Source organism: Centroberyx gerrardi, chromosome 22 (assembly GCF_048128805.1).
Source record: "Centroberyx gerrardi isolate f3 chromosome 22, fCenGer3.hap1.cur.20231027, whole genome shotgun sequence".
NCBI classification, from domain to species: domain Eukaryota; kingdom Metazoa; phylum Chordata; class Actinopteri; order Beryciformes; family Berycidae; genus Centroberyx; species Centroberyx gerrardi.
The window spans coordinates 9710611-9737368 of NC_136018.1; the positions used below are offsets into that span (position 1 = coordinate 9710611).

Consider the following 26758-nt stretch of genomic DNA (forward strand, 5'->3'; position numbering starts at 1 on the left):
ATGAAAGTACTAATTGTAGCATATGTGTGACTAATTAATTGCCATCGTTCAGTAGAAGCACTCCTTTAGAAGACTTAAGAAGTGTGAATCAGGCCTGTTGATCTAATTGCACATGTAGGCTACGTTTGTGCACAGCCGTGGCAAGCTTCGGTTTCATTTGATGCTATTAAAGGTAGTTAATTTCCACATTTGACTATGTGCAGCATTCGTGCATTTAAAAAGAACTGGAGGCAGCCGTTAGCTTGTGTCTTATTTTGTCTTTCTCACTCAGTTTGTAAAAGACAACACAATAAAACAGTAGTGTATAGGGTCTGTTCTGCCATATGCGGCGCTCCTCTCTTAGGCTAATGAGTTTTTGTAAAGTTAATGCCATCTTCCAAAGCACCAGGATCAAACTAGCCGTAGGCTCACAACCCAATTAAATATTCATAGTCAGTTCTCTTCGCATTCCCTTGGTTCCGCAGATGTTACTATTTTTGCAGGATGGTCCCTTCATCATTATGGACACCGTCCAATTCTAACAGTGCCACCTCTGATTTTGGCCCAGTTTCCCCCTTTCGGGATATGGCCACATGCTTCCATAGCCGCTGTCAAGCAAAGCTTTGCTTCGTCCTCACAGCAGAGCAGCCTTTGAATGAGACCAGTGTGTCTATCACTGTATTTAGACATCTGAAGGCATCTCTTCATATACACAGTAAATATGTATGTTGACACAATATTTGTTGAGTTTCTTATAGTGGCAGTTATAGGCTACTTTTAGTTACCACTTCTAATTTCAGGCCTGTTTTTTTCTTTTTGATCACATTTATTAGGTTTCAAGATAATACTGGGGATAGTAACGGTAGGGTAGCCTAAGAATAGCTGGATTTAAATTATAGGTATACGCTCGTGTTTGAAATCCACAAAACTGTTTTCTGCTCTAAGAGCACCGTGGTGGAAAAAATAGCAATTTGGGCAAAGTTTACACTGGGGGCGGTGTTCCAGACGAGACAATATTAGAATAATCGCCTAGCAACCACGACCGTAAACGGACAGCGGATGTCGTAAAGGCTAAAGAGGATGGTGTTGAAAAGAGTCGAAACAGAACCCATTGTGGTGTTGAAGAGGAGTGAGCAGCAGCCTGAGAGAAGAAGAAAAGAGGCAATTCTGTGACCACAAAGGGACTCATGATAAGCGGACAGATATGGATATTAATGCACAATATAGACGGTGTTGTCCATTGTGAAAAGGACCGCGTCGTCCGGTCGGAAAGGTCCGGTATACGAAGAGTTAAGAACCGACATTACAACTGTTTATTTCAGCAGCTAGCAGGCTAGCTGGCTAGATACCTAGGAGCTGGAATGGGAAGCCCGTGTGAGTTTGCTTGATCGAGATCTTCGTCGTGCTTTCAATAAGCTGTTCTCCTTTTAGATATAGTCGCTTGTGATTCAAAGTGTCCGTCGCCCGCCTTGTAGCTAAGTAGCCGCAACTTTGAAGAATGATGTCAACTGAGCGCTAGGCATTTCACTACTACGGACTCGGAGTGGGGGAAAAAGTCGTACAGGTTTGTTTGACAGTTGGTTTTTATGTGTGTGATCTGAACTGCCTTGAACTAACCATTTAAAACTGATTGTGCACGCTGCGACTCGTAACAGTCACCGACACTCTTGTTTTCTGAAGCCTTGCCTTGGTAAAATGAAAAGGAAGAAAAACCTATAGGATTGCTAAATTTTCTATATGTTGGTGAAATTTAACACTTTGAGCGACAGACTAAGCTGTACAGTAGAAAATAATAGAATGCAACGATGCAATGCAAGAGCACAGTGTTTTCAAAAACGTTGAACATTAGCACATGGTCTTCACAAATGCCTCCATCTACAAAACGATGGCAATGAGTCTAAGGTTACAAATCTTAATGGACATGAATGTCATGTTTATAACAGGTACCCAAACTTAATGCAAAATATATAACGTCATGTAAATAACTACAAAGTAGCCTACTGTTTGCATGCTATAAAACATAAAGGCTATGTAAATGATTTGAGCAGAGAGAATGTGCTCTCCCTTAACCTTATATATCTGGCTACTTGGGTGCAGCAACCTGTATCAAATTATAGTAACAATCTTGGTGTTAAGAAGATATGCATTTGCATTTCACATTGGTTGTTCATTGAAAGTCTTTATTAAATAAAAAACGGTCTTGCATTGGTTTCCACTTGGCACTGTAGTTTTTAACTATTCAAAACAATGTAGCTCAACAGGTTTCCACTTGGTAAACTGGATTTAGATTTGTTTTTGCTTTGTATTAATCCTCTAGTTTGTCTCCCTTGTTGGCTCAAGCAAACAGCAGGCTAAGTGAGTCATTGCCCATTAGACAGCAAAGCTCTGGCTTTGAAAATGAAAAGTGTAATTCACAGTAATAGCCAAATTGATATGACCATGAGATTTCTACAGCCTAATGATTGCACACTCCTTGCAAACTTCTGGCCTTGCTGATATTGTTCTTCAAGGGGGAAATAGATTACCACAACAGCCCTGCTGTTTGGTCCAGAAAAAGCCTATAATAAGTCCTAAGGAATTCACCTTTACAGTTTAATGAATAGAATTGCATACTTAAAATTATTATTTTTTTCTATAAACAGGAGGCTAATAGTGGAGATTTTTCTGCAAGGTTTGTTGGCAAGGGAACTATGAAAATAAACTGATTTGCTTACCAAGTTCTGCTGGTGGCTGATTTGAATGTTTCCCAGTACTCCATGGGAGAGAATCACGTAGGCTAATGACAGGCTAAAAGCTCCCACAGGAGCAGTAGATTTTTATTTTGTTTTTGCTCTGAATTCACCAAATCATATTGGGATAAGGCAACTTGTTGTACATCAGTGACAATTGGAGCCACATTAGAATTTACCTAAACATGGCTGTCTGGTAATCAATTTTATTTTCCTCCACTGTAAACATAATTCCTGTTTGTTATAAATGAAGCTTGTTTGACAGCTTGTTTTAATCAGTTCAAGTGTAGCCTCACTTAGATGACACATTTGTGTGCGATAATACTAGCCGGAGATCTAAGTGCATGATAACCTTTCAGACGCTATCACTTCTAAAGCCGGCTCACTAGAAACTGCAACTGTTTGAATTAAACAAAATGAAAATATTATCAGCTGAAGAATCCAGAGCAACTCTTCCCAGTTCAAGTCTGTCCCTCCAGACGACTGCGGCAGTTTGGCGTAAAACGGATAGCATTGATACTCTCATTAAAACCTCTGGCGTTTGATTTGGGCCAGCGATGAATGGACTAATGTTTGTGTGAGGATGCCGCTAATTGGTGCTTATATTCTGAGGACTCAATTTTCCATTAGGCGTGCGAATGTTCCTGTCATTTGTAGCTATCCATCACTGTCTGTGTGTTTGCTGTACTGAGGCAATCCGGCTGTGGATGAATGTTTTTGTGATCAAACATTATTGACTCCCTCAGTCGATAACCTTGGCAACAGTAGTTCCTCTCTCCGGCTTGAGCTGCACATTGCAATGGAAGGGGGTCGGTCGGGAGGCTGGGGTTTTCACTGGATTTCACTGGGGCTTGGTGGTAATGCCGCCGGTCTCTGGGGTGGGTACGTTAATGTATGTGTGTGTGTGTGTGCGTGTGTGTGTGTGTGTCCGTTCAGAGATGGAGAACAGTTGCTCTGGTTTCTTTCCATTCATATCACATAGGCAATATCTGTGCATTCCTCTCTCACTTTGCTGTCCCTGGGCTTTAGCTTGGTTATACTGATTGACATCGTCTTCCTCTCTTTCTCTCTGACCTTCTATCTCTTTCCTCTCTCTTTCCCTCTCCGTTTTGCTAACTCTTCCAGTATATTTCAGTCCCGTTCCCCACTTTACTTTCTCTTTGCACTCTCTTTTGCATTACCAGTGAAATTAATCAAGCATGTTCACGTCTGGCTTGACTTCATTATATCATAATGAAGTTTAGCCTCAGGTGCCGTGGAAGGAAAGGAAATGGGTTAGCTGGAGAGTAGCCTTGCCCTCGTACACCATTATCTGAACCCATAGTTTTACACAATGAGCTGTGGAAAAGGTTATTCAAGAAGGAAATTTCCTTTTCACGCTCCTATTTCTTATCCGGATGATTTTGTCAAAATCTGAGTTTTATAAAAATTGAAATGTTAAGATATTAGGATGTCATCTTCTTTTGTCTCGACCTTTGTCATTCTGTTTTAAGCCAACATGGGGCCTATTGCTTCATCCTGCGCCTTTTCTGTCCCAGTAATGAGCCGTTTTGCGGCTCTTAACATCTGCCAAACTTGGAACATTCTGAATGCGAGACTCATCTCCCATGCATGAGGAGTCAGGCATCCTTTGATTTGCCCTCTTTTCTTTGCCTCTCTGTCGAAGCGCTCACCGCCATACTTTGTAGAGTGAGTATGCTGAGAAACTTTTTTACCCCACTTTTGGCAGCTGCTCTGTATGATGAGAGGTAATTTGGTGCTCATTCTGAACAGGGTTTTTTCCCTTGGTATTGTGCGGGGGGGGGGGGGGGGGGGTAATTTAAAACACACGTTTCTGTGGGCACAATGAGGTTTGTCCAAAAGAAAACACTGCTTTAAATTTCACTGCCCTTCTATTAGGGTGGGTTACATCTGTGTTGGAATCGGCTGCATCTGGCTTTAGTTTAGAGCTGAAAGTGAACTTTACCCTCACCAAAAACCTGAGTAGGCAACCTTACCATAAAACTCTGTGTACAGTCTACTTTTCTCGGTATATAACTGCATATCCATATTTTAAATAATCTTGAGGGTGGCTTAGAGCAATGGGCAGCGAGAAAGTAAAATAAATGCTGCTGTAGGTGTAAAATACACAAGAAATAGTATGGTCTAGTGGAGAAATTACCAGGGAAAAATATTCTGTCTCAAATTACCATGCCATCTTTCCAGTGCAGCTGAATGTTTTGGTCTCCTCCAGCCTATAATAACCCAGTAAATCTCGTAGCATTTAAATTCTTCTACCTAGCTAGCTACGTGCTGAACAACAGCACAACCTTAATACGATCGGTGACAGTTTCACACATTTAATTGTCAACATTTTAAGAATTTCAACACCTCAAATCTCTCATTAACAGAAGGGAAGAGAAGCCTTCTGTAGATTATCCTGTCACCCCAGCAATTAGTAAAGTCATTCACATAATCCAGGTAACGCTCATAGGTAATTGAGGCCTAGCACTTTCTCTTGAGAGAAGGAAAAAGTATCCTCTGTATCTTCCCAGTGTTAGCCGCCAGCCAATGCATCTCATTACTCTGCAGTGTATGGGTCTGGTTCAGGGCTTGTTCCAGCTTGCCCCGACTCTCTGTTGCCTGCCCCGAGGGACCAAGGGGTGACTTTTGAGCATCTTCCCAGGCTGGCTGAGGTTATGGCCCTCCCCCTTAGCCCCACTCTCCCGATCCTACCTGAACCCCCATATCTGCCCCCCTGATCTAGGTCCTTGCTGCCAGATCTTTGCTGTCGCTGCCCGTGTCAGATGCTAAATGGCACTTCAATGGAGATCATATAGTGCCGGGGATGTTCACTTGTTCCCCCCCCCAAGCAATCAGCCTCCTCTCACTCCCTGTAATAGAAGGCAGACATCCTTTTGATTCTTATCAAAGTTGGTTTTTACGTTTTACACCGACTTGCTTTCTTTATTTCTGCCGTTGTCTTGCAATCTGTCTTCTTTCCTGCTGAATATGAATGCAAGTCTGTTAGAACTGAATTAATTTTTCATACTCTATTAAATCACCGTGTTAGCCCTCTTTTTTAGCTCATTTTGAGTGGGTGGGGGTTGGGCGGGGTTGTTTGGTTATTGTTAATATATTTCACTGGAAATATCTGTCAAAGTGATCCTACCTGGACCTTGAATTCTTTTAAATTTTTTTGCTCCATGAAATACTATTTAGATGAATTGCAAATGTGTAATAGCTTAGTTGTACCTTTTTTGTTTCTGAGATATCAGAGGTTATTTCAGCCATGCAGTCCTCTTGATAATTCATTTGTAAAACCTGAAATTACTTTCAGCAGATAGAAAAACCTGCTTTTTCAGGCTGCAGCAGAAAAGGGAACTGTTGTCCCTTAGCTTGGGAAAAAAATTCACATAACCATTGAAGCTTGATGCTGTATTTTTTAAGGAAATTGAAACTTCAGAAAAGAAGGACGAAACAAAGATGTAGCCTAGGTAGCCTATATCTTTTAATACTGAATTAGGTTTTCCAAGACAAAAATTGGATTGCTGTTTTAAGATAGAAGGTAACTATTTCTGTTGGTCTCCTAACCCCTATCATATTTAGATTACATATTTTTATAGAAATAGTTGTGCAATTCTGAATTTTTTTTTTCCTTTTAAAAAAAATACATGCTGAAGCTGTAGCTCCCCTACTTGGGTATGCTGTATTTTTACATTAGTGACACTGGCCTGATCTACTGGGGGTATTTCCAGACAGAGGTGTGAGGCAGGAACTCGTGTATTCAGCTTCTTATCTTGGCCCTTGTCACACTCCACAGCCACACATCTCTCACAGCCTCTGTTCTCTTGGCTGCCTCCAGCCCCGTGCTTTTCCAGATCTCAGCCACTTCGATCTGAACGTAAAATGCAAGGAACCCATCGACACGCACACTAATCACACCAGTGTGCCTGCTCGTTAGCCATGCCCTCTCAAGTCAGCTATCCTAATAGGCATGTCCTAATGAGCTCTAATTGAGGATGGCCAATTTGCATGGTCAGAGCCATTGTCTCTTTCTCAAAGCGACTTCTGAAGACTCAATGCTAAATAGCTGATCAGGGGTATAACATGGCTTTATCATGGGGGAACTGTGGGGGGCTTTGAGGCTTTCTGAGAGCATTGTTCTTTCTCTGGTACTGTGGGCCCATGCTTGGTTCTTACCATTCCCTTCACTGCTGACATCAACCTGCCTAACAGATGCATTCACACCATGCCTAGGGAGGAGCTCTCGCTGTTTTGTTTTTTTTGTTTTGTTTTTTTTCAACACCTGATGTTATTTTAGTGATACCAGCCATTTTCAAAGAGATAACTTCAAAGCTTGATTAAAACCAAGCAGGGCAACTCTGATCAAAGGTTAAACTACACTCAGCGTGACTCTCTTCACAATGCAAAGGCAGGTTCTTCTGTTTGAAGAGAGAATGAATAGGACTAGATTTGTGAGCACTGTGTTACTATTGCACTATGCAGAGGGCTTGTTATTTCGCGGTGCATCAGGGGGCAAAGTGATGGATGCTCCTATAGCCACAGAGTGAGGTCCTCTGAGGAATCCTCTCCAGAGTCCAGAACACTTTATTTATACTGGGAGAGGATGTTGTACATTGCCTCTTAATTTGATCACTGACACTTTATTCCTCCCTTTTCCATACTTTTATTTATCATTTTTTATATTGGGGGTTGTAAGAAGTGATTTCCCAAAGAGAAAGAGTGCAAACGGGCACAGGCAGGTTTATTGCATTGGCTCTGGGCCATCTCGTTTCTGCTCAAAAAGTAATGAATTCTCTCAAATGACCCAAGCAATTCCAATTTGTGAAACAATTTCATATGCCACAGAAAGTGCTTCTTTGTTTTATAGGAGGTATTGCATGTTGGTACTTGGGGGTTCAAGTTGCAGGCCCAGCGGTGGAAAAATTAAATGAGCCTTTTTTACTTGTTATCCATGACCAAAAGGGCCACATTGAGTGTCTCAACTGTTGTGAAATGTAGCTTTTTCATTTGCCCTGATGTAATTTGTTTCTCCCTTGCTCTCTTTTCTTGATTTCAGGGCTGCTGGTTCGGGGTTGTGCGCACACACTAAGAAGGGAGAACATGACTCACCGGCCTCTGCCAGAGCTTGGCACGGGGCAGCTGTGCCAACCTCGCCCCTGCCTGCCGCTTTAGAAGATACCCCAGTACACCATGACGGAGAGGCATTGAGGTTAGCTTCCTGACGATCATCTCAGTACCCCTCCTCTCCCCTGTCCCTCAAGATCCCCCCGTCCCCTCCCCATCCTGCCCCAACATGCTGCGCTTCCTGCCTCTCAAACTTGGCCGCCTCTACCGCTGTCTGAAGCTCCTATTGGTGGTGGGCTTGTTTGTCATCCTGCTGATGAACACCCACAACCTGTTCGCCTCCTTCCAGAAGAATGAGCTCACAGACAGACGCTTCATCAACCTCAACAAGTGTCCCGCCTGCTTTGGCACCAGCTGGTGCCGCAAGTTCATGAACGGTCAGGTGTCCTTCGAGACCTGGGGTCGTCTGCGATTCCTAGATGTCTTCAATGTCAAGAATGTTTACTTTGCTCAGTATGGTGAGCCCAGGGAGGGCACCCGTCGCGTGGTGCTCAAACGGCTTGGCTCCAACCAGGAACTGGCTGACATAGACCAGAAAATCTGCAAGAGGGCCACGGGCAGGCCGCGCTGTGACCTCATCCAGGCTATGTACAAGACAGAATTTGCCCGGCTCAATGGGGACGTTCGTCTGCTCACTCCAGAGGTGGTGGAGGGCTGGTCAGATCTGGTGCACTGCCCCTCTCAGAGGCTGCTGGACCGCGTGGTTCGCAGGTATGCTGAGACCAAAGACTCAGGCAGCTTCCTGCTCAAGAACCTCAAGGACACAGAGAGGATGCAGCTGCTCATGACCTTGGCATTCAACCCAGAGCCGCTTGTACTACAGGTATTGTGATCTTTTTAATGTCTTTTCCATGTGCATAGTTTTCCTGGACAGCTACTATTCATAGCAAAATGCATGTGTCCCTTAATGAATGATTGTTCCACCAAAACAATGGTTCAAGAAACTTCCACATCTTGATTAAGAGCTAGCTGATCTGTGACCTGGATTGCTCTTGGAAGAGGAAGAGCCTTCAGGAGAATAGGAGTGTCAGTATAAAGCAGGCCAGGGTGTTGGCCAACCAAGCCCCCAGTAAATTACAGGGTGGGAATCCTCCTTTTCCTTCCTCTGCCATAGATCTGAGACAACCCATTAGACCCTCCCTAAAGTCTAGGGCTACACTAAGACTATATCTCCCCTATCAAGAGCCCAAATATTCCCCTGCTCAGCATGGAGAAGGGTTTAAGTGCTATGGCCTCCCAAAAGATGAGAGATTTTGGCTAGCGGCAGTACTGCATATTTAACACTATATGTAGGGCAGTTTTGAATTATTCAGGGGTGCATCTGTAAATGGTCCGAGTTGTTGTTATTTTTAACGCGTGTCTATCCATTGGATCCTGGTCATTGCCGGACTGTACTTGAAGGAATCTCTTACACTGCTGCTCAATGTTATTAGCACCAATATTGTTGATTGTGCTTTAATAATCTCTTCCAAAATAATAAATGGTATTTTTTTAGTTTTGTCCTTATATTATTATTATTATTATTATTATTATTATTATTATTATTATTGTTATAACTTTCAGCATTACAGAACAAAAATATGTAATTATATATATGTAAAAAAAAAAAAAAATCTGTATCAAATATTATTGGCACAAAAATCTCCTGTAATGGCAACACAAGTGAAAAGTACGTTTATACATATTGTGACTTAAATCAGCTATGGGAGGTAAATCTCATTGGACTGCAATAGGTGTGCAAGCAGTGCATGATAAAAACAGAATTTTAAAAATCAAATGTATAATGCAATTTTTAATTACATTTCAAAATTAAATATACCCTCTTACTCATGCAATTAGGTTTTAGTAATTACTGAGGCCTGAAGTGCCAATAATATATTTTTTTGTTCTCTGGTGTTGAAAATCTTTTTTACTTGACCTAAATTAGCAAATGGTAAAAGTGTGCTTATTAAAATTTCTCAGCACTTAGGCTAATTGTCTTCCTTTGACATCAGTTATTCTGTCATCCTTCGTGTCAAGGCAGTTGTACTGTATATCATAGCGGCACTATCCACATCCTTTTCCCTCACTGATTTACAAGCAGCCAATCAATTGCAATTTCAATCTGGCATTGACCATGTCTTGTGAGGGGTCAGAGCAACAATGGTTACGGCCTGTGTAGACATTCAATAACTTACGCTGACCTCCAATCCCCCCCACACAGGGCCGGACACCTCCAGGCATTTCGGAGGACAAAAGGCGAGATCAGCCCTTTAGTCCAGTCGATCTATAAAATCTGATTAGCCTTGTGTGGTCGCTCGCCCTCCCCCCTACTCTCTTTCTCTTCTTTCTTTAGCCTTTTCTCTCTCTTCCGTCTGTGTCATCCTCCCCTATTTTTGCCCGTCCCTTGTCTACGCTCCACAAACTCTGGCCAGATAATTCCATCAGTGTTTTAATGCCATTATGCCCCAGTTCAGAGGCTTGGTGAATCATCCTCTTTCCTTATCGTGCACATAGCTACACACATCACATCACACATCACATCACACATCACATCACACACACACACACAAACACAATATGTGCACACATTTTACACAAGTCGCTCCCTGTGCCGAATTGCAATTGCGTGTTTACAGGGACTCATGAATTGTTGAGCCGGTCCTGAACTTGTGACCTATGGGCATAAGCAGGAACCCTGCGGTCTGAATACTCGCCAGCACCAGGAGAGGGGTAAGAGACGGTGGGCATGGATTGTGCGGATGATTAATGTAGAGAAAAATGTGCCAGACAACTGAAAGAGGCATAGATCTTGAGTGCCTTGACTGTTCTCAGCATCACTGAACTCAAAAGATGAGGAGAAAATTTGCTGAGAGACCGAGAGACCCTATGCACAAGGTTAGGCAGCAGTAGACCATAAAGAATTAATGGTGTCTATAGAGATTGAGCAGAAGATGTGCTGTACTACAACGCCATAGTCTCACTGCTCCTTTCTTGCCAGAGGTTATTGCTAGCGTATGGGGACTGATTCGGACAAAAGATAGAAGAATGTAGACCAAGTTTTATGACCCATCATTTGATGAAATCTGATCTCCATTTCTACTGTTTATCACACTTCCTCTTGTTAGACCTAGACCGATACTTGATTATGCCTGGATACAGTTTCACAACTCCTCAGCGAGCTGGAGAGGCCAGAATCGCTTACACTGTAATTCAACTGCGCTATATTTAGACTAGATGTTTTCCTACTGTCATTGGTCGCTAGCGTTATGGTTTTGGGGGTTTTCTCTATCGCTCTCCTCTGGCTTTATTCAGCTGAATAATGTGAATAACATTGCTGTTGTCTGCTCAGCGAGCTGCGCTCTCCAGAATGGCTTCTGTTTCCAGTCTTTTGAAGCCACAGGCAGTAAATCGGCCCTGTTTCAGTATGAGAAACCAGACCCTCTTTGTCAGTGGGAAAACAATCTGCCGTGTTGTTTCGGGTTTGGCCAACAATGCGTTTTCTGTGTGCTCTGTGGAATACAAGCACACACACACCCCACCCCCGCCCCCACTCCTCTGTCACGTGGAAGACAATTTGGCTTTGGGGAATAAATATTTTTGGAAGACAAAATGACGACAGCCGAACAAGAAAATCCTTGTGAAATGAGAAGCCCCTTATGCAACCACGTCTTTTTTTCTCCCTTGTGTTACCTTAGCCAGTGTTTTTTTTTTCTTTTTGTAAAGTTTAATGGAAATACTGACCTGGAAAAAAAACGTATTTTGTTTTTCCTATTTTTGCAGAAGTCTCTCTGTTACTAGGCTTATTATGCTTGTGTTCAGGCTAGTCCCTGGCACAACCAGAGAAATTACATGCACAAACGCATAGCTCTTGATACAATAACTTAACCTAACTAAAAGTGAGTGATGTTTTTTCCCTTATTTTTCTAGTTGAACTGTATTTGAAATTGCATTTGCCATCCTTTGCCTGTCTGCTCCAGCTCGATGACTCACTGATTTATCAGGTGATGGCCGTGTTTGATAGACTGTCTGGACTAGCCTTAAATTAGAGCGATTTACCCTAGCCCTCACTTCCAAATCATTAAGCTCGGGTGAGTTAGCCAGCAGCATGTGACTGTGCTAGCACCCCTTTTTGGTCCTCAGCCCTGTCTTGCTCAGTGAAGCTGAGAATAGGATGTGACAGGCCTGTGGGGTTAACTCAGTCAAGGGTACTCTCATCTCCTCCAGACTCAAATCTGTGCTCTCCTAGACACCCCTTTCTCTCTTTCTATTACTGTCTCTCCCCCACCTTCCACGGATCCCCCACCCCACCACCCACCACCCAGTTCAACACCCTGGCCTTACCTGACACCGAGACACGTTCTTCAGGAGACACGAGGCTGTCACGCAACACTATCTGTTTTCTAAGAACACAGAGGTCTGACGCTGATGCTACATCAACGAAGAGATGGAACCGAGAGGGGGATGACCTGATCTCATATTCCTCACAAGATTTTTGACAGCAGTATTTTAACGCAAATGCGAAAGTAAACATTTGCAGCGCTTTGAGCAAACACTAGCTGCTTGTTTGCATTTTTTTTTAAAGCGGGGGGGGGGGGGATGCCTCTTTGCCACGCAGTTGATTTAATGAGGCTCGGCATAATCTAATATGATTCTCATCCACTTTGGGAAACTAACCCAAAGTAAACAGCATAAATCTTATTGTCCGACTTTGTGGGTCATGCCTTTTAGGAAAGGACCAAAGTCTGTTTTGTTTTAGTTTTTATTTGTTTTCATTTAATCACAGACACTGCATGCTATCCAGGCTTAAACAAGATCCCTCTGTCTCCAGGGCCAGCTCAGTGACCGAGGTCCACCGGTAAATAGTATTTAAGTTGCTAGTCTGTGATTAGTACCTTTTGTTTTTGGGTCTGGGGGATTGTGATGCTCTTAGCACATAAGAGAGGGGCTTGTGTACGCCGCTTAACCCTGCTTCAAGTGCTCCCAAACCCCCTTTCATTATTCTTTTAGGCCTTTGTGTACAGACTGAATCCTGTTAGGATAAGACAGGGAGTTATCTGGGCCCAACTCCCCTCTTTTGGCTGCCCTCCCTGGATGGAGGCCCTGGTGGAAAGGGGAGAAGAGGAGGAGGAGGGGAGAGAGAGAGAGAGAGAGAGAGAGAGTGTGTGTGTGTGTGTTGCACAAGCCAGAGCCTTGTGGTGTTTTCCCCCATTTGAATGAGCCAGACTGCTTGTGTTACCATAATCCTTTCTCTCTTTCTCCCTCTCTCTCTCTCTCTCTCTCTCTGTCTCTCTCTCTCTCCAAACACACATACACACACATGACAGCTGTGTTTGGTTAGGTAAATGCCCGTGGCTGAAAACCCCCCCCCCACCACCGCTACCACCCACCCCTTTTTTAGTTTTCTCCATCCCCCAGCTTCCTACTGTTACAGCCCACCCCCCAACGTACCTCATGCCCAGCTCCTCAAGATCCAGTTCTGCAACACTGGAGAGGCTAACGCTAACCCCATTCATAACTCTCCCAGGGCCCCTTTTAGGTGGCCACAACCAATATGGGCCGGTAACAAGTGGCTCTTTACTGTGCTCTCCTCCTCTGGAGAGCCCAGGGCCTAATGTTAGCGTAAGAACTTGCCTCTTATCACATCAGCTAGCCTGCAGTAATATAATTGACTACTGCATTAAAGTGTCCGGCACCTAGCTCCTGTCAGAGAAAATCTCTCCTGCACTGGAGGCTAGTATTCAAACTCTTATAATTATTAAAGACGAATATTAAAGCTCTATTCACCCACAGAATAGCCACCAACAAGTTAACATCTAAACTCCGAGTTGCTAAGGGGACTGCTCATAGACTAACCGCTTTCATCACAGTTCTTGAAAGTCTTTTCTAGCATGTGTGATACTTAATTGATCCTTGTAGGGAAATTTCCTTTTTGCTTGTCCTGTTCCGCAGGGAAGTCAGAGCATAAGGTCAACTACAGCAGACTCCCTGCTCAGTACGCCTGCTGCTCTAGTGTAGTTCCCCTGGTATAGTTGGCGCCTGTTCTGAAATACACAACCCTTGATGTATGCCTCAAACCCACAACCCTCAGGTCTGAGGCCAAGTTTCGCTTGGGTTCCTCCCCACCCGTGTGGGCAGCAATACCACCTAGACTGAGTCAACACCACTGCCTATGACTTAATACATTCCTCCTCTTCCAGCAGAAGGGATTTATGAGGTGGCTTTGCGCACCGTGGCTTAGATTCAGGTCGGCAGGGGTTTCAGCTATCAGCTAGTGGCAGGGTGTATACTAGCAACCCCAAGCTGCACTGTCCCGTGCTCTCATTTCTCATCCTGCTCCCATTCTCTCTCCACAGAGCAGAGGCCTGCACAACTTGTGACCTAGCTAACCCATTTCCGTCACCGCTTGGCAGAGCCCACTGAATCATGCACCCGGTCTTTCTTTCTCTGCCGCACAAGCCTTCATGGTCTTACTCATTCTCTCTTCCTTCCCCCTTGGTCATGATTTCTCATTTGAGCTCAGTGTTTTTTGCCCTCTCACTTTCTTCTTGTCTTTGTTTGTCTCTCCATTGCTCTCCACGCACACACAAACGCACAGACGCACGCACACCAGTCTCTTTTAGGCTGTCTTCTACATTTAACCGGTTTCCTCTTTCCCAAGCCTGCTGCCAGCTGCACACACTGTGACTTTGCACTCTTTGAACCGCAAGTCTGGTGCAGAAAGAGGCAGGGCCTATTCTAAATTCAGATACATACACTTCAGTCTCTGTCTCTCACTACCCTTCGTTCTCCTTTATATATACACACACACGCAGTCTCCTCAGCTGGGTGCTCTGACTAGGCATTTCCTGGCTCCCATGTCTGGAACAGAGAGCCCCACTGCCCTGTATTGTGGGTTTGGGGGTGGAAGAAAGAGAGAGGGAAAAGCAGGGACTAGAAGGAGAAGCGGCAGCAGCAGAAGAGAGAAAGAGAGAAGAAAGGGGTAGCGCCATGTGTGCCAAGCTGAGGAGTTAGCGCCGGCTCCCCTGTGGGGGCCGAGCTCTCGCTGTGGACTGACTGGCTGGGTTTTAAACTTAAATGGCCAGCAAAATGCCAGACGGGGCTCGCCACACATCCTCCAGACACACAAGGTCAACAGGAGAGCTGCACAGAAAAGGGACGTGCTTTTTCAAGTCCAGCTTGGCAGTCCCGGCCTAGCAGAGCAGATGTGACTCCTTCTTAACGCTAAGCCCCTTTGATAAACAGGCTGTGTAATGTTCGTTTTGCAGCGACGGGGTTGAAAGGTTTTTTGCTGCTGTGTCTGACTGAGTGCGTCTATCTGCCACGCTTCCTCAGCTTCACCATGTGATCTTCGGACTCTTGACGAGTCCTGTCCGGACTTGTTTGCTGTGATGCAGTGGGGTTCTGACGAGGGCGGAAAATGTGGAGAATTTTCACCACACCCTGCCTGGGGCTTTTAACAAGGAAGCACTAGCTGCACACATGAAACACGTTTGCGGCAAACTACTAATTTCCATTGTCTGTAATGAGTGAGAAGTGGTTGCGGTTGCGGGATGAAGGCAACTGGTTCCTTTAAACTTTGCAGCTATAAACACTGCTCGGTGTGTGTGCGTGTGTGTGTGTGTGTGTGTGTGTGTGTGTGTGTGTATGTATGTGTGAGTGAGGCAGTTTGTATTTTTGTGTGTGTGATGGACCACTGTTCTTTGCAGACCAGCCAAGGCAATATCTTGGGAGCCGCTCATGTTTACTCGGCCTCTGAATAGAGGTTGTTATCAGCCCTGGTCACGTTGCACGTTCTCATTCACATGCACTCGTATACAGTTACACACACACACACACACACACACACACGCACATGCACAAAGAGCCTCTTTCGAACGCACACACACACGCCCACACCCTCCCCTGAGTGGCCCAGTAGAAGGGCATGCCTTTGTCAGCAGATGTCAGGACGCAGGTGTGTGTTCCTGTGCCTCTCGCTCCATTCGTTTCATCCTCTCCTCTAGAGGCTGGCCATTTGTCTGTGGCCCTGTTTCATTTCAGCCCACTCCAATCTCCCCCCAAGAGGATGCCAGTGTGTCTACAGTATTATAGGGAGGGGAGAGAAAGACACACACACCCCCAGTCTGAGCTACTGTAGTGCACCGGTACAATCTTGAAGATTAGATTAGTTAGACTTGGGCCTAGAGTTCACTGTAAGGTCTTTTTTAATGAGAAGATTCCGTATTTTAGGTCTACTTTCCGCCCCTGCTATGATTATCTCCTGAGTCATGCTCATTATTTCTGTAACACTGCAAGCAATCGGAACAGAAATGCGTAGAGTAAATAACAGATGCATTTGACAGCAGGTTCTATATGTTAAAGATTTTGCTAAGCAGGAGACAACGGGTCTTTATCCATTGACAAGAGCAAGGAAGCACAAGACCTTTGAAGCAGTTAAAGTTGCTGGGTTGTGTCATTGGCAATTTTGCATCCTCAGCGTTTCTGAATACCATAACCATCACTGGAAGACGACTGTTAAAATTCACTACCTATGCAATCCCTACACACACGCACACATACCTCCCAAGTCTGCTCAGAGATAAAGTGCAGTGGATGTAATATTAGGCTCGGCTTTCCAATTTATTTCTCCCCCCTCAACGCCTCATTGCAGACGTTAATGACTTCTGCAGAGTAACCGTTTAAAGAGCGCTAAGGGAGAATGATTGGTGGGACACGTGGAGTATTTATCAACCTCTGCAATAGGCGAGTTTGAATCAAAAGTGCCCACTTCCATGTGCTTGCCTACACCTTCCAGTGGTTCTCAACATTAGGCTTGTTGCCGATAAAATTTGAATATTGGACAAGTCAAAAAAGGCATGTAGCTATGAGTTGTTGAGACCTTGGTAATTGATGCAGCACAATGAGGCTGTCAGGGTGGTGAATGAGCGACATCTCTGTTAAGAGCTGCGGACGAGGGCCGGACGGACATAAAGGCGTTCTTATAACAGCCGCTGACAGTGTCTGAGAGTAGCCTTAGGGCATCCATCTTTCCCCTCCCTCCCATCAGCCATCCCCCCCATCTGCCGTCGCTCTACTTTTGCACCCATTCAGACTGCAACCTGACAACAAAGAGGGAGAGAGATGTGTTTAGCAGGCAGGTCTTTGCTGGTTTATTCCTCCTGTCCACTGGAGCGGAGAAGCGCAAGACACTCTGTTTGTCTCTTCTATTTGCCGTCTCCATAGTGCTCTTTCTCCCCCTCTCTCCCCCCGCGCGTCTATCCATCTACCCTGGGGGGAGGTGGTGTTGTACAAAGCAGGTTTAGCCGTAGCATTGGACAGGCTAACTTCTGTCAACAAGACTAAGAGCCGCTTAGATTTGCAGCAGCATAAAGCGATCTGAGGTTTGAAGCTGGGTCAGAGAGAAGCGGCCCTAATAGGGATGTACCACCAACTGATCCAGCTTCAACCTAATCTTTCTATACCAACTTCAGAAATTAGGAAGCCGTTTTAGATATTTAGCCTGTTAAGTCCCTAATCCTAAAATCTCTAATGTGGGAATCCCTATCGGCTGGCCACGTCTCAATAGTCTGAGATTGTTTCCTTTCCTGCCAGTCCCAGTATTTGGGAGTGCAGTCAGCCCATTATCCTTTGCTTCATTGTATCAGTTGGAATTGTTCAATCTTTGAGACATGTCTACTTTCTTTTCCTCTTTGCTGTCAAGTTTGGTATATCAGAAAGTGTAGAGGAAAACTATTAAGCTGGGAGTCTGTTAAAGACTTTGGGGAAGTTGTGGTGGGTCATGCCAAGTCTTAGGATGATGGACACAGACAGACAGACAGGCTGCTGGAAGCCAATAGTGCTACCTGGACAGACTTTTGTCTGGCCCACAATTGATTGGACCACCTCAGGGAAATAGGCGAGACCAGACTGCCTCCATGCAACTTATCAGTGTCCTCCTCCTCTTGGTGGTGGTTCGTTTTTGAAACTGATGAGAACAAGAGATAGGCCTAAGGTATAGATTTACACTACTTACTCTGACTGATTTGTTCTAAAAGTCTTTCTCTGTACACCTAAGAAGTGGTGAGTCATAAGTTAAGATCTTGTCTTGGTTTGAAGAAGTTTTCATGGTTGTGTGTCCAACAAGGGGCCCCTTCCAAGGCAGCCTTGGCCTCAAGTGAAAATTGCATTCAGCTTGTTGCATCATGCTCTACAGCACAGGTGGGCACCATATGCTTTGGCCCTCCCTACACTTGGCAAATTATAGCCTAGTCAAGGGATACGATAAGGGAGCTTAAGAGCAGCATAAATTGTGGAGTATCTGAGGAAAAAACATCTTGACTCTGGATAAAGGTGCGCTAGTGAACCTGCGAATCGCTGTGTAATCGTCCATTCACTGAGCTATCGCTACTTTATCACATGCACCACCTCAGTACCACAAATCCAGCGTGGCAACGCTGCGTGGCAGGAGTCCAGCAGTTGTCTTTGCGATACAGCAACTGCATGGCCGGGGTGGGGGGTTAAAATGTATGTTTTTAAATAATTTGTATTTCATTAAAGTTTAAAGGCAGTGAGGGCAACCATACATATTTAAAAACCCTTCTCTACAGAAATTGAAAGCCGGTGAAGTATTGAATTACCACAAGTGTAAGGTGAGAAGCAACGGTCACAATTGTTCACACCTTACCTGCAGTGACATGGTGTCTTCTCTGCCATATCTCCAAGGCGATTGGGTTTCAGGAAGGGAGGGTTAGCGAGGCTGCTGTGAAACATGAGCGCTCCTGTCTCTCTGTCTGTCTCTGTGCAGCGGCTGCCTGCCAGAAACTGCAGCCTAGGAGAGATTTGTTACGTAGGGATTGTGGGCTGTCATTAAGTCAGCATATGGTAGGGGTGTTTATCGTAACAGACGGAAACCTATCACTCGTAACACAACTCAGGTGGGCTGTAAAAAAATGGGGATTTCGTTCTATTATTTTCCATTAATTTGTCCACCACTCATCTGTAATTGCCCTGGTTATGAAACAGACCAGGAGAAGGGAGATAGACAGGAGAGAGAGAGAGGGAGAGAGATGTAGGGAAAGCTCGAGACACCGAGGCTCAAGGAGAGCGATAGGAAGCGGTAATGAGACATACAGAATCTAGTCCCTTAGAGGCCTGGCTAGTTCGACAACTACAGCTGCTTCGCACTCGCCTCATTTAAGTTGTCTGTATGTGTGGGTGTGAGTGTGTGTTTGCCTGTCCAGACGATCATACTTGACTTTGAGTGATAGCAGATGATGCCGTGTGTGTGTGTACGTGTGTGTGTGTGCATGTTCTTGTTTGCCTGCTTCCCTGCCTTGCTCTAACCTGCAGCTACGCAGGTAGAAAACACTGGCTCATATGACCTGAAGGAACAACGCCAATAAAATCTGAGAGATGAGGGTATTGCAAAGCAGCAGCGAGACCACTTATGTCTAGCGGTATTACCTTGGCTTTATAACCAGTTTTAACTTGTAATACACAGCAATTTCTTGTCGGGACACCCAAACCACACCAACAGCTCGGTTAGCCATCATGCAGCAGTTTGAATCGCCCCGCTGCTGCATCACAACACATTAGGCTTTTCTGCTAACTGCTGCTACCACAAATCACCTCCTATCAGTTCTCTGGAACCACTGAGTACAGCAGCGTACATCAGCCCATAGCTGTAGGGCTATAACACAAACTGGCTCTGTTCCTTTTATTAAATCCAATCCGTTACACCCACTGCTGGCTCCTTTTCACGTGATGCTTTGGCAGATTTTCAACTATTGTACTTGGAATGGCGTATCAAGAATACCCAAGCCTGAACACACAGACAATGCCCTTACCTGGGCATTACTTTGTGTTTGGTGTCTGGGCATTTTCCTTTTTCCTCTCTACGTTGTGAAACTGATTTCTGTGAAAGTTAAACAAAAAGTTTCTGATAGTCAGAAGGTTCTCTCAGTTCATGTGGTAGCCTCTTCTTTTCGAAGCGGGGCACTTACACTTTTTTCTTGATTGACTCATTTTTTTTCTCTGTTCTTAAACTGTCTTTGTTCCCTGTCCTCTCTCTCCCTCTTTCCAGAGCTTTCCGTCTGACGAAGGGTGGCCATTCGCCAAGTACCTGGGAGCGTGCGGGCGCGTGGTAGCTGTCAACTACGTGGGCGAGGAGCTGTGGAGCTTCTACAACGCACCGTGGGAGAAGAGGGTGGACCTGGCGCGTCAGCTGATGGACATCGCCGAGCAGCTAACTAACAACGACTTCGAGTTCGCCCTCTACCTGCTTGACGTCAGCTTCGACAACTTCGCCGTGGGCCCGCGTGACGGCAAGGTCATCGTTGTTGACGCCGAGAATGTTCTCGTGGCAGACAAGAGGCTGATCAAGCAGAGTGAGTTGCGACGTCCATCACCACCCAAACATATATATGCTGTGCGTGTAGGTGTATGTGTGTACATCCATGTGTAATGCGCAGGAGTGTCTATTTAGCATATTTCCTCAGTTGCCATGGCAATTCCTCTTTGTTGGTGAACATGCGTGTGCTTGGCCGTATACTTGAGTGTGCTTGTGTCTCGCACCTTTACACGTGCAAGCTTCTGATCGCCACTGTCGCCACCTCTGGAGCAAAATGAGAGAGTTGCTGCTTATACTTAGCATACATTAACACTCTATCACTCTCTCGCTTTGATTCTCTAGAGCAGTGGTTCTCAACGTGGGGTCCGGGGACCACCAGGGGTCCTTGAGGGGGTTCCAGGGGGTCCCCATTAAAGAATGTAGAAGAATGATTATTTTGATCATAGTTTCACTGTTATCTCTCTACCTACAATACAGATAATCATGGAATTCTGGACAAAATCATATCTAACAATAAAAATATTCTCAGATTTGAGTAAAAAATCTCAACAAATGGGGGTCCTTTGCTGTAATGTGTACTAATTTAAGGCTCCTTGATATGAAACAGGTTGAGAATCACTGCTCTAGAAGACACTTTATTTTATGTCAGAACTGTAACTGTCCACTGTAGCACGTGACGCAGTGAGTAAGGTCAAGGAAAGGTCTCAAGGGAGGGAACCGTTGTTGACAATATGCATGCGGCTGAAACCTTGTCTCTTCTTCTGAGAATGTACTCCTCCAGTACCCCTCCTGCCTCCGACACGCGTGTCCCCATCAAAGCACAGATCGTTCCGCATAACGAGCCATCTCCGCTGCCCCAGTTTCTTTCTCTCAGAATAAACCTCATAACAAGGAGAGGGAGAGCTGTACATCATGCACCTGCCGTGGCAGTTTCCTAGCCCTCAGTCCTCCTTCCTAGGGCTACTTCACAGAGAGGGAGGACCACCCAACCAGGCTCTTAGATGTGTCCCTTCCTGCAGAAATCCTATTAAAGTGATAAACTGTTGTTTCGCTAGGTGTTGAGGTTCCACCATTGTGCCCTGTGACAGATATGAGTTATTGTGTGTGTGTGTGTGCGTGAGAAAGAGTGCGCGTTTCTGTATATGTGTGTGTGTTTGTGAGTTGGAGTGCAAGTATCGTGACAAATTCATCCTGAGATAAAGTGCTGGTTGGCCAAATTACAAGGCCTGACACCGGAAAATCATGAATGGTGGCACAACATGTCAGGCTGCGTGCGTGTGTGCACGAGTGTGTGTGCACACACTGTGAGTACATTCGTGCGTTGGTTTCTGTGTGTGCTAGTGAGTTTGTGGGTGGCTGTTGGTGCCTGTGTTTTCAAATACGGCAACATTCCCCATAGACTTTTTCCCCTATGTATTTTATTTCCTATGTGTTGATACCAGTGTGCGTGCGTGTGCGTGTGTGTGTGTGTGTGTATGTATGCGCATTATTGCCAGTAGCCGCAATTTTCCACCCTGTCACAGTAGCCCTTTTCTAGTCCTGGAGCACGATCCAGCGAGGTTGAGACTCCCTTTGTATGGCTGACACATTTAGAGCTTGACAACTCAAGCTGCTTACCCTGGCCATTCAGAGTGTAAGCCCCAAGAATGTTTATGTGCTTCTGTGTGTGTGTGTGTGTGTGTGTGTGTGTGTGTGCCAAGTGCCAGGGCACAGCAGGAAGAAGAGGGATGATGATGGTAATGAGTATTACAAGGTCATGGGTATGTGTCAGACGGTACTAGGAAACTGGCGCGGTAACCTTCCAAGACTCCGCCTTAGCAGAGAATTCAATCCCAACAATTAGAGCTGAGATTGAAGGAGAGTTAAAGCGCGGTACGAATCTCATCAGTCTAAACAGAGACCCATTGATTTGCAAATCAAACATGCAGAAAGCCACGCGTCGTTCCACCCCTCTCATTGGAGCATCCATATTGATGCGGCAGGTCGGCGAGATAAAACACATACCGTGTTCGACTTGTGCCGTGTGCTGTGTTTGCGTAATCCAACGGTGCGAAAGAAGTCATTCCCCTTCATTGAGTTTATAGCGCTTGAGGACGGTTTCACCCCCAGTGGTTTTTGGAAACACATGCTGTATAATGTAACACACACTTCACTCACTCTCTCTCATTCTCTCTCCCTAACACCGTCGCTCGCTGACTTAAACACATACACGTACACACTCTCTCTCTCTCTCAGACTCAATAATACAATCTAACACGCGCACGCATCGTTAAAACCGAGCTTGTACTTTTGAATGCCACTAGTAAGGCCACGCTAACAAGCATTTCAGGCCCAATGTCCCTTCTCAGTATGGCCCTGGGAAGGCAGAGGAGTGAGGAGAATGCATATAAGACGGACCTGAGCTCCTTAACATGGAAGGTACTGGATACGTGGGAGACGGACAGAGACTGGCTGGCCTACCTCGTCCGCTGCTCTCGGACTCATTTGAATTGGAAATGATTCAGTTTGCTTTGGAAATGTTCTAGCTTTGTTATACCCAGGCCTGCAGTAAGGGTGGAACGGAGGGGATTGAGGTGCAAGTAAATAGATAGACCACAGCCTCCCTTTTGCCTTTAGTTTAATCTCCAAGTACTTTTTTTGCTGTGCTCATCTTTGTCCTTGACAGTGAACCATCGCCTCCCTCCTTGTTCTTTTTAGTCGTTCTGCCTGCCTGCTGCGTGTGAGTGAGTGTGTGAGTGAGAATGGGACGCTCTCCTGATGCCATCTGTCAATCAGTGCTGAGGTGTGATGCATGGCCGCCTCTGAAACATTAATTGCCTTCACCTCACCTTGGTTCGCGTGTGCACGTACATCTGTGTGCACCTGCACGTGTGTGTCTGTGTGTGTGTGTGTGTGCATGCGCGTGTGGCATGCATATAGGCAGATCCATCTTCATCACCCACGCTGATTGAGGTGGATGGGGCCCCTCCTCTTCGGGGGGCCACAGGGGCCCCTTGCTAACGGGGCAGCGCTGGATGTTTGATTGAGTTGTTCTGACGAGCCAGGAGAGAAGTGCATTAGAACGCTGATACACTGATTATGTGTTTGCATCCTCTGGGGTCCTCCACCCCACCCCCACCCCAATGTTATTGATCTGCTTTTTAAATGCAAGAACCAGTGGCTTTCTCATCATTCCAGGTTATTTCTTTGCCTCCATCTCTCCCCAGCGCAAGTCTTTAAAGAGAAAAAAAGAAAAGGAGAAATGAGCTGGAGAAGGAAATTGATTTGCTCAATAAATCTGGAAAGTGGTTCATTTTTGTTGGATGAAACAGTAGATGAGTTGTTTGACTGGCTGTGTGCATCCAAAAAGAATTCCCTGTAATAGCCTCTGAGACGTTAAGAATGGCACCCTGGACCTGTCTGGTCAGATTGAGTTAATCTCACCACTTATGTTCTTAACTTTGTCCTACCCTTGACCATGAGTAAGAAATCACACAAACTCATGAAATGGCAGTTGTTTTTCTCCAGATAATGGTATGTTAATATTCAGATGTGGTCAGAGTATGTTGTATTCACTTGAAATCAGTTGTACTTTAAATTTCCCAGAAGAATGTCTTGAGTTATTCCAGATTTTAATAATAATCAACTCAGTGGAAAGAGAAATGTGTTCTAACAGCCTGAGAAGAGATGCTATCTAAAATCTAAAATAAAATAATACCTGGAGGGGAAGAGGCACTGCAAAAATGTATGAATTCATATTGCGCTGTAATAAAATCATGACATTCTGGCTGTACGACTTTGATCAAAGGTCGCAAGACTGAAACATCCTGATTTCATTACGTATTCATCTGGTGGAGGTTGTAAGAAAGAAACATCATGCTTATGGCGCAATAAATACTTGGAAATGAGTGTTGTGCCATTTCGACTCTATTCTCTATTAAAATTATTGACTTCGGGTTTTTTTTTATGATCAATGTGTTTTTATAGCAGCTTGCTCATCTAACTGTCCCTCTCTCTGTCCCGCTGCAGACAAGCCAGAAAACTATGATGTGTGGTATGAGAGCCGTTTTGAGGAGTGTGACAAGGAGGCCTGCCTGTCGTTCTCCAAGGAGTCCCTTTGCTCCAGGGTCACTGTGGACCACAACTACTACGCCGTGTGCCAGAACCTGCTGTCGCGCTACGCTACGTGGCGGGGCACCACCGGAGGCCTCCTCCACGACCCCCCTGCCCACATAGCCAAAGATGGACAACTTGAGGCCCTGTTGGACGAGTGCACCAACCCCAAAAAGCGCTACGGCCGCTTCCAGGCGGCCAAGGAACTGCGCGAGTACCTCACACAGCTAGCCGCCGCTTCCTCCTCCGCTACGGCCAGGTAATGAACGGAGTTGGCGTTAGCCTGAGGCGCTGAGGGAGCGGATCCTGTACTCTGATCTTTGAACTCCGAGATCCTGGTTCTTGTACGAGATGTCATCCGCCCCTCTTGACACTGGAGCAGAGAGAGAGGGGGGGGGGCTGCTTTCATCAGGAAATGTAGGAATTGAACTTCAAAGCAGATTCGTTAAAGCTCTAGCTTTTACCTGACTTTGCGTTTGTGTGAAAGAAGAGGGTGGAGCTAAGAGATTCTGGTTAGGACCAGGATAGAGAGGGAATAGGAGTAACCTCTCCTCTCCCAGGGTGGGCCCGCCACCCTGGGGGGGGGGAAGGGGAAAGGTCTTTGGTGAACACATTCTCCACTGGACCTAGGCTAACGCAACCCAGAGCATCCAAGCAGCAACAACAGCAGCGGCGGCATCACACGGCCCTGACCACATCCATTCTCCTGCTCACTCTGTAGACACTACCCTCTCTCCATCAGAACTATGTTGTGTTTGATAACATTGAATCTTAACACCTGTTTCATTTTGCCCCCAGGATCTCTCGTTCCTGTTGTTTTTGAGGGCCGAATTTAAGTAGATTGGCACGTTTACATTTTTGGTGCGCCGTGGCTTCCTCTCAGTAGCATGGCTGCAGGGAAGGCGGAGGTTGCATGAATCTCCTGCTGTCAGGCAGCGGGGAAGGCCAAGCTACAGCAGGTAGAGAGAAGCAGGGGGTTGGGGGGGTTGGTTTTCATGCAGGAGAAAAAGAAAACCCATGACAGCTATATAAGTCTTATTTCCTGCTACTCCAATCAATCACTCCATTTCCAGATCTCTCGAGTGTGGCAATCAGCATTTTTTTTCTCATTGTTTTTTTCCTAGAGAAAGAGAACTAGAGAAAGAGTGAGACAGCTGTACATAGGAAAAAGGAAATAGGAAGGGGATAATTGGACAGTGGCGGTCCATTGATGCAGATATGCATATACCAAAGAGGCTATATGTAACATTAAGAACCCCCAACAGTATAGCGTGACAGCGCCTTTCCCTCCAGTTATTCCCCAGCAGAGCTGTCCAAAGGAACCTTACTGTCTACACAATCTCATAGGAACCGCTGGGCCTCCATAGTGATTTTTCTTTCAATAAAAAAACAAATCCAGGGATTACCAAGACTAAGATCGGCAATACTGTATGTCAACAAAGTCACATGACCCCCTCTCCTTTGCTAATGTTCTTTGTTGATTGATGACTCATATAAGGTGAAATGATTGAGTTTTTCTTCAACAAGGTCAAAGGATCTTGACTACAAGGAAAAGGGGCGATGAAGTGATTCTTAAGAGGACAGGGAAACGCTATAAAACTGCATGGCAGTGGCCTCTAGTGCCAGATTCTCTTTAATTGGCTGTAATTGATAAATAAATCCCATTGTCAAGCTTCTCCCACCGGTGTTGAGTGCAGTAAACTCCAGCAAGTGAGTGTTAGAAAAGGAAATGAAGATATCCTGAATGAACAGGGCTCCTCTGCTTTCTCCAGAACTAACTTCTGACCTGCACTTTTAAAATTTTGCAGCCCAGAAGTTGCATATTTTAAGAGGATGTCATCAACACTCAGCATCACTTTGAGTCATCAAGCTCCAAATGTTTCAGCTATGAATTTTTTTTTTTTTTTTTTTTTAAATATTCAGCAAATTAGCACATTTGAGTTGATTTTACACTCAGTGGACCAATAAATTAAAGCATAATCACAAATATAGGCTCATTTGGTAATGGATTATGAGAGATCTTACTCAAAGCACCTCACAAATCCCCTTTCTGGTCCCATTTGTTTTGTATAATGTCATCTGTCTTGATGTTGTGAAACAGATGCTTAACGCCCAATGGAGTGTTGTGTAGCACAGTCAATAGGAAGGCCGATAATCAAATAAATATGAGCCACTCCATCCATGAGGAAACTGGAAAGCACAGCAGTTGCTTTTTGGCCTTCTGCAAGACCCGGGGAGTCGACGTAAATCTTGTCAGTTTGGAAAAGCAATAAAGAATAGTTTGGCTAACGGCTAGGATTTCTGGTTTTGAATCCCCCTTTGTTGTGTCAGGTATATTTCTGTTTCCCTAGTCTGGAGGACTCTCAAGCTGGAGGGATTTGTATGTGCGTAATTAACTGTCCGCTTTTGTACTGTAATTTTTCATTTGAGTATTATATCAGCATTGTCTGATTTTCCTGTGCCTTTCATTCAGAAGTTGTATTTACAACTTTTAGTGGGTTTAAATATTAAAATAAAT

At 45.1% G+C, this 26758-nt stretch overlaps 1 protein-coding gene across 1 annotated transcript; it reads left to right on the forward strand.

Annotated features, from left to right (window-relative positions):
- Positions 1 to 1104: 1104 nt before the first annotated feature.
- dipk2ab (divergent protein kinase domain 2Ab) lies at positions 1105 to 26758 on the forward strand. Its single transcript, XM_071922412.2, has 4 exons — positions 1105 to 1543; positions 7771 to 8661; positions 19882 to 20185; positions 24157 to 26758. Exons 2-4 carry the CDS (start codon positions 8008 to 8010, stop codon positions 24501 to 24503), a joined length of 1305 nt encoding a protein of 434 aa, XP_071778513.1. The 5' UTR covers positions 1105 to 1543; positions 7771 to 8007; the 3' UTR covers positions 24504 to 26758.

Excerpts from the sequence above, each read along its gene's own strand:
- dipk2ab (XM_071922412.2), top strand. The coding sequence starts at position 8,008 with ATGCTGCGCTTCCTGCCTCTCAAACTTGGCCGCCTCTACCGCTGTCTG. Across the intron at positions 8,662-19,881 it reads CAGAGCCGCTTGTACTACAG|AGCTTTCCGTCTGACGAAGG; the intron begins GTATTGTGATCT and ends CCCTCTTTCCAG. Across the intron at positions 20,186-24,156 it reads CAAGAGGCTGATCAAGCAGA|ACAAGCCAGAAAACTATGAT; the intron begins GTGAGTTGCGAC and ends GTCCCGCTGCAG.